Source organism: Malania oleifera, chromosome 13, assembly GCF_029873635.1.
Source record: "Malania oleifera isolate guangnan ecotype guangnan chromosome 13, ASM2987363v1, whole genome shotgun sequence".
In the NCBI taxonomy this organism is placed as follows: Eukaryota; Viridiplantae; Streptophyta; class Magnoliopsida; order Santalales; family Ximeniaceae; genus Malania; species Malania oleifera.
This window is the reverse complement of record NC_080429.1, coordinates 19,402,616-19,410,862: the sequence shown is the minus strand read 5'-3', so window position 1 is coordinate 19,410,862 and position 8,247 is coordinate 19,402,616. Positions and strand designations below refer to the sequence as shown.

The 8,247-nt window shown below is 35.0% G+C and overlaps 1 protein-coding gene across 1 annotated transcript; it reads right to left on the bottom strand.

The window, feature by feature from the left end:
• Positions 1 to 336: 336 nt before the first annotated feature.
• Positions 337 to 1,670, bottom strand: LOC131146930 (protein EXORDIUM-like 3). Its single transcript, XM_058096783.1, has one exon. The coding sequence runs from the start codon at positions 1,559 to 1,561 to the stop codon at positions 539 to 541; it is 1,023 nt and encodes a 340-aa protein (XP_057952766.1). The 5' UTR covers positions 1,562 to 1,670; the 3' UTR covers positions 337 to 538.
• Between the last annotated feature and the right edge of the window lie 6,577 nt (positions 1,671 to 8,247).

The following is an 8,247-nucleotide window of genomic DNA, read 5'->3' as shown; positions in this document are numbered from 1 at the left end:
ACCCAGTGTGGAGGTAATCAAATTTCTTTCGAATTTTTCATTCTAATTTTAGTTTCGTTCTATCAAAATGCTTGTGCATTAGATTACGGTCTCTAATTAATTCTTTAATTAGTTTACTTAATTTTCATTATCTGTAATAGTTAAGACACATTATATCTAATCCTCTCAATTCCACCCACGCGGCCGCTGCAGATTGGCGGGTACACCTACCTCCATACTCGAGAGCGTAAAGCTGCGTTTCTGCAGCAACTTGTTCTTGTACACTTTTTCGGTCCTTCTGTCTAAAATTCAAAAAATAATAATTAAAAAAAAAAAATAAAATTCCGACAAAAAATCTACTCCCCTTTAAACGGCCAGGCGGGAACGCGCACTCTATTTGTATACCAAATATCCATTATTACATTTTAAACTTAATTAACTAACTTAACTGATTATATTTTCGCATTAATTAACAATAATACCAACAAATATAAAAAGAAAAAAAAACATTTAAGAAACCCAAATAAACAAAAACAAAAAACAAAAATAAATAATAAAATTACTGATCAAGTGCATTTGGACCGGTGCAGTAACTGACAATATGGTTCCACACCCACTGAACCAGGAACCGCCGGCGAACTCCGTTCATGTTGTAGGTAGCTCCATCCCGATCGCTCATCAGTTGCCCCGTGTAGGACCCGCCCCCACCGGTGCCGTAGATCCCCTCGCAGAGATCCGCGATTTCCACCGGAAAAATTGGGTCCTCGCCGGCGTACCACGCGTTCACCAACGGGTTCGTTGCCAGCTCCGCAATCTCGTGTGCGATCACGCTGATCATCCCGTCGACGCCAACGTCGCCGTTCGGCGACTTCAGCGCCTTGAGTCCCGGAATGTAATCCGGCACGGCGAAGGGGTACGCGCAGACGCCCGGGCAGAGCTTCTCGCTGTTCCCCACCCACGCGTAGGGGAGCGTGTACCCCACGAGCGACGGGAACGTGAAATAGTGGAACCCACAGATGTTGTTGCAGAAATCCTGAACGTACACCTCAGGCGATGTGAGGACGAGATAGAGCCCGCTCTGGGTCACGGGGAGTGGGCGCGTGCGCGCGCTCACCGCGCTTTTTATAACCGACTGTACGGTCAGTCTCGTGAGGGACTTGCCTCGGGAGTAGAACCGATCGTTCTTCTCGGAGCCGAGGACCACCGTGCGGGAGATGTTGGCGCCGGTCTGGTCGGTGTAGAGCTGCACCGTGCGCCACCATCCGGCCACCGACGGCCGCCCCACGGTGGTGGCGGAAATGGAGGAGAGGAAGCCTCGGATGATCCGCTTCTGGGACTGAGCCCACTGGCCGTACCAGATGATGTGGACGGTTATGTTGTCGGTGAGGACGGGACCCATGTGGTAGGTCATGTGGACGAACTCCGACGAGCCCTCGTTCCTCTTGGAGCCGCCGAAGATGGCGTCGGAGGTGTTGTGGCGGTACTTAGGCCAGGGGCGCCAGCCATTGGCGCTGGCGGAGAGGAGGCAGATGGAAAGAGTGGTGAGGACGAGGAGCAACGAGAGGGGCGGCGCCGGAGACATGGTGGCTGCGGTGGCGGATGGGGAAGACGAAGTGGGGAGTGAGGGTTTTATAGAGGGGGAGGGAAATGGGGTTTAAAGGGAGGAAGAGGGGGAGGCTAATGGTCATTGATTTGCGGGTAATGGAGGACAGATAGATTCTTAAAGTCCAGCTGGATGGTGGGGCCAGGTGACCGGAGCAGAGGAGTCATCGTGGCCGTCGATCTGTCGTCGTGTTTGATTGATCGGATATGATTGATGTGATGTTTTTCTCCCTTTTTTCGGGCGAGAGGTTTATGGTGCGGCGGGAAAGGGTAAAATTGGTAGACGCTCCTCGTTTCTGACATAGCAAAGGAGCGTTGAAAAAAAACAAAAAAAAGGGACAAACCATACTAATCTCCCATAATTATCCCTTACAATTCTTTTTATAAAAATAAAAATATATCAAAAATAGTTTAGCTTTATTGTTTCAATTATAAATTTTAAAAACTTATAATTTTGTTAATAAAAATAAATCTTTTCCACTTAGTAAGAGAATAATATTTTATCTTACAAAATGTTAGAAAAAGCTCTATTTTAGGTTACAATAATGACAAGTCTTAACTTCTACTAGATAAGATAAGCTACATGGCTAAAAGAAAAAAGAAGAAAAAAATTAATCCTTTTATCTTTATATTAAATACTATTAAAAGTAATTTTTTAAAAAATATAAAAAAATAAAAAAATTATTAATAATAAATAAAATTAAAATTTTATTCATGAGTTAGAAATATATTTTCTATTTTTCTCCTTTCTTTTTATTTTATAAATATTTTTAAAATTTTAAAAGGGGCAATGTTAGTGTTGTCAAAAAGTGAAGGGTATAACATCACATTAAAAAAAAAAGAAAAACTCTAGAAGTGAGAAATGGGATTTTGTCTTTTGGGTGGGGTACAAATGTCCAATTGTCCAAAGGAGCCAAACAGGGCTGCACCACTGGTCACAATAGGTGCCAAATGGCTGAAGACAGGGACTGGTAGAAAGAGCCAGAGTGGGGGGAGGTGGTGCACCTGGTGCTGCTCCCTGCCTTCTGCCCCGTTCCCAACTCCATCACCAACTGGCCTTTATTGTTTGATGCTTCTTTTCTTTTCTCTGCTCTGTTTTGTTCTGTTCTCTACTCTTATTTGGATTTCTCTCCAATGAAATAGTCCCCAATCTTCCAACTACCTAATACAATCCCTGTTCCCATTTACCACTAGTCAAACTTCACACTTCACCCCCATTTGGCTTTATTTTTAATCTTTGTTTTTTTTTTTCATGGTCTAAAGACTGATTTTATGGGAATTTTTAATAAAAAAATTAAATATAATAAAATGAAAGAATTTTTTTATATATAAATTCTTTTTTTTGTCACCGTAAAGTTAATAGGGAGTCTTTCTTTTTTCTTTTTTCTAGATAAAATGTCTCTACATCTGCAAACTAATAATAATGTCTATACCCTTCTAAAGTTCTGTAAAAGTGATTTTAGTTGCCTATGCGAGGGTTAGGTGATGATCTATGAGACCAAAAGTTAGGTTTTAAAACGAACAATTGATGTCTTGTGTCAATAGTCTTTTAAAAGAAAAGAAGATGGCAACAAAAATAAATTTTTTTGCTTAATAATAATAATAATAATAATAATAATAATAATAATAATAATAATGTGTGTGCGTGTGTGTGCGCGTGTTTGTATAGCCAAATGTAATTATTAATGAACTAGTCTCTTAATTTTGAAACAAGTTAATTGATTTAATTTGACTTAAATATATCACACTTTCACTTAAACATCCTTTTGAATTGTTTAGATGCTAATTCACTTAATCATTCTTCTGAATTGTTTAGATGCTACTTAACTCAATTAATGATGAAGAATTAATATTTGAATTTACCAAATAACCCCTTAATATCCTAGAATAAGATTACCATAAATAATGATGATCTATGGTCTACATCTTGAAAATCTAAAATTTTGAACAAAAAGGGATCATCCTAAAAAAAAAAAAAGAATCGACCAAAAGAAAAAATAATCATATAAAATATTGTAATATTCAATATATTTTCTTATTTCATTTTTTTTTAAATTCACAAATTTAAATTTAAAATCTGACTTTCAAGTTTCAAATATATGTATATACTTAAAATTTTCATCGATTGGACTTTGTACTGCTAAGCAAATATGGAAACGGAGAAAATGGAAATGGAATTTAATGGGTTTGAAGAGGATAAGCTGTAGTGGAGGAACCAACTTTCATATGCTGGAATGATAATGCTCGTGTGCTAAATAAACCCATTAAATCCCAATTACTCCCTTCCTTTTCTATCCATTCAATATAGTTATATAATGAAACAATTGTACATGAATGTGAATATAGTGAAGTGAGTGAGCAAGGAGTCTGAGAGTACTGAAGGTGAGAGAGAGAAAAATGTGAGAAAAGTTGAGTTGAGTATGTGTCTTCTCCTTTTGTTTTTCTCTCAGATTATAGTATATTTAGTGTGCTTCGTAGACATAGGTCGGATTAGACCGAATCATGTAAATTTGGTGTTCTTATTTTGTGTGCTTATTTTGCTTGTGTGTGTGATTATTGTTCCTAAATCCCTAACAATTGGTATCAGAGTCAGATCGAAGAAAAGTCTTTAGATCAGAGCAAAATTGCCAGATTAGAGCAAAGTTGCTAGATCGGAGGTCCTAGGAGTTATATTGTGCTAATTACGTGTCTAAGGAAAATTTTATTTCAGAAAGTAGAACTTAAGCAGTCTATTGTGACCCCCTACTTGGGAATTTACCCGGTGTAATTTAGTACAATCATCACTAGACGCCACTGCCACGTCATCAGTCAACCCACTCTAGTGTGATGTCATCGTGTCGCGTTAGTAGAACCGAATCAGCATCCTTATTAGTGCCGCAACAGCGCTGTTTCATAGCCACGTCAGCAGACATGTGTCACCCACCACGTCATCCCTAGGCCACTTGCCACGTCAGCACCACTTAAGCAGCCAGGTAACTGAGTTAGTAATGGCATCAAGAATATTCCGTTAAGTTTAACCGAAAGTTGATCGATTTTAATCAAAAGGTTTAACCAGGTTTTTGGAGTCATTTTAGGTCTGTTTTTCGAACAACTTGAATTATTTTTAAGGTTTTCGACCGTTTTGGATTCAACCATGTTGTTCGTTTGAGCTAAATGTTTTTTTTTTCTCTAGATTGAAGAATCAAAATGGTGAACAAAAAGAGCTTAAAGATCGAGATGTTTAACGGCACCAACTTGGGTTGCGTTGATTTTAAGGTGAAAATAAACATTTTCAACTAATTAACAATAAGTGTTAAGTGCTAGCTTGCATTGATTTTAATGTCCGCTTATTTTGGAGGCTTAGCTTAGATTAAGTTAGGCTAAGTACCGCATTGCGCAATTCTTGTAATCTTGACACGTGGCTTTGGCTCGTGATTATGCCTTGGAGGGAATTTTGGTTTATATGGATTCGATTATGGAGATGTCATAGGACATATTTTGAATGTCACCATGATGTTGTGGTTGATGTAGACAATTGTCTTGGTGGCATTCTCGAGTTATGATGTATAATCATTGGACTCTGTTAATTGCTTATATGTGAATAAGAATGCTTCAGAGAAATTACTCACTAAATAAGTGAAACTACCTCACTAATATCCTAAAGTGATCACCCTGAGGAGAGTTTAGAGACAGCTTTTGACATCCTTGTTAGGTGTCCTAGGGTTTGTATGGTTTGGAAGCCCTATGGATGACTCATTTGAGAATAAAGTTGCACATTACTCTCGATCTGAAGGTTGCGATTTTTGCCCTTATTGGCCCTTTGTTGTACTCTCGGGCGGTGTCATCTTGGGCTTGATTGGACTATTGAGGAATGCTGATTTTTTGTATGTCTTATTCAAATAGTGTATGGTGTCACTTCTCTTTAATTCCGATTAGTGGATGGTAGGTCATAAATATTTTAACTAGATGATAGTGCTAGAAGGATGGGAGTTAGCCTCAATGCTAGCACAATGTGCGCTTAACTCCCCCACTGTTTGAATCATAGCTCCTCAATGATGACCTCAATTGGAACTTGGACAACAAGTTATGAGACTTGACCACTAGGTTGGTCATTAGAGTTTCTATGCATGAGGTTGAATGAGTACAACTAGACAAGACTTGATGTAGTTTTATTACTGCACAAGTATGACTTTGTCACAATCTAAGTAGATGACCTTGGAGTTTTGCATGCCCATAACACTAGACACTCTTAATCTAAATTTGGTGCAACACATGCAGAGTAAAATTGACTAGGAGAGAAAGCCTTAACTATAATTTTAATTTTCACACTAGTGACCTATGTAGAAGTCTTCACACTGGTTGGATCAGTTGGACCTATAGGTCAAGCTGATGAGTGAACCAAACACTGGTCAAAAAATGACGTCAACGTCACATAATCAAATAACAAAATAAAATGAAAAAGAAGCAGAAATTCCCAAAATAAAATTACGCCAACTCCATGTAAATATTTTATAAAAGTATATAAATAAAATTACTTATATAATCAAATGAAAGCAAAATATATAAATTTAATGACCGTCTTAATAAAAAAAATTATTAAGAAAAGCACTTAGAACTTTAATTTTTAAGTTTGTAATTGAAACTACATCAATTACTTTTTAGTTTGTAATTAAAAAAGTAATTGAAACATCATAGAAATTACTCGGCACGGATACTTTATAGTTAAAAAAGCAAAATGTAATGAAGACAATATTAATAACTAAATAATTATATAATAATAACTTTAAAATTTTAAATTAAATTCTAGCTTAATTTGATCAATCATTAAATATTGTCTTTGAAAATTTGTTAATTAATTATTTAAAATGATTTAATTTCAAATTCTATTTTTATAAAAAAGTAAAAAATATATATATATATATATATATTTGAAATAATGGTATTGCTTAGCTAATCTACTAAAATAACGGACTCGTCTCTTTATCTTTCTCTACTTAAACGTCAAGATATTTCAAATAAAAAGTTATAATTTGTAAAACCCGAACCCTTACCAATTAACCGATCCATACTCTCTTGCTCCTATCGAATGGAATGTATTAAGTTGTCTTCCTTGAAACTTGTCATTTTATTTTGTACACATATGATAATGACAATACAATTTCGATCTTCATGGCCTTTGGGTTTGGGGGAAGGGCAGTCCCTGGGAGAGGCTATTTTTGACCTTTCAGGTTTTAGAAGGAACCATACCTAAACCTGTAGGGGTACCCTACGTACATATCTAGCCTGTCCCCAATTGTTCATGCAATAAAATATCTTGACGGTTTAACCACTCGATTCCCCACCAGATTTTTTGCCCTTTTTAAACGCCAAACGCTCCTCAATTAACAATTTAAACAAGAGAAGTCTCTCATGCTATATATATAACTAATAATCGACTTATTTTATTTTTTGCGCTTTCTAAAAATTTGTTTGTAGAAACAAAAAATAAATAAATTATTTTTCATTGTACTTCTCTTTGTGTCAATTCAAAGAGAATTAATAATGGAAATTTTGTCAAGATATTATTAAAAATTGAGAAAAATTCACCATTCAAAGCTTTCCCTAGTACAAAATGAATTTTTTATTTATTAATTTATCATGTAATTTTGTTTTTACTAAATAACTAAATTCAAATAGGGGAATTTCTTCACTTTTTTTTTGTTTAATATTTTTCAAATTTTAGATCGAGTTTATAATTACGCGTAGAAGTGTACACATTTTTCAGCCTTATGTTCATAACATTTACTTCAAGGATACGGAGTATAAAGAAAAAAAAGATATTTGAAAAAGAAAGAAATAGAAGGGAATTTGATTGGAGGGGGAAAAATAAAGAAAGGTTATTACTTGTGTGTGTGTGTGAGAGAGAGAGAGAGAGAGAGGGAGGGAGGGCGGTGGGGGGACTTTCTTGTCTCCCTTTTGCCTTTCCCTTTCCTCCTTTCTTTTCTCTTATATATATATATATATATGATTTTCAAATTTATAAAAATGTCAAATTATTGTTCAATTTTTTGAATTTGTATAAGAATATTGGAAAATATTTGTATTAAGTTTTAACTTTTCTGTATAAATCTTGTGAAATTAGAAAACAATGTGGTATTTTGTAACTGTTTAAAAACTTAAAAATAAAAATAAAAGAAAATTTTATTTCCTGTGACCCCTTTATTTTTCAAATCAAATGGTTTATATGTTCTCTAAATTTGTAGAAATTCAAATTTTGTGTACTTGCAGGAAATAGTACATTTACATCAATTATATATTAGATACAAATAATTATAAAAAGCTTTAAAAAAAGTGATTAGAAAAGTTTAAAAATAAAAAAATAAAAAATTTTACAAGAGTGATTCCATGATTACAAAAAAAAATTTAAAATAAGATAGTAGTTATAGAAAAGTTGTTTTTTTATTTCCAACAAAAATGCTTTATATAAGTTAAAAGAGATTTTATTTACTTTCAAAATTTTTTTACACATATTTAGTTTTACACATTAAAAATAATTTTGTTTGCCATAATAATTAATGAGATTAAAAATATCATAATATGTTATCAAGACATATTAGTGATTAAAGAAGATGTCTCTTATGTTAATTGTTTCATATTCAAAATTTGAGGACATGCATGACTTTATCATGGAACCATTACCCTCTCATC

What these genes read in the sequence shown, in the direction of transcription:
- LOC131146930 (XM_058096783.1), bottom strand. Translation starts at nt 1,561, where the DNA reads ATGTCTCCGGCGCCGCCCCTCTCGTTGCTCCTCGTCCTCACCACTCTT.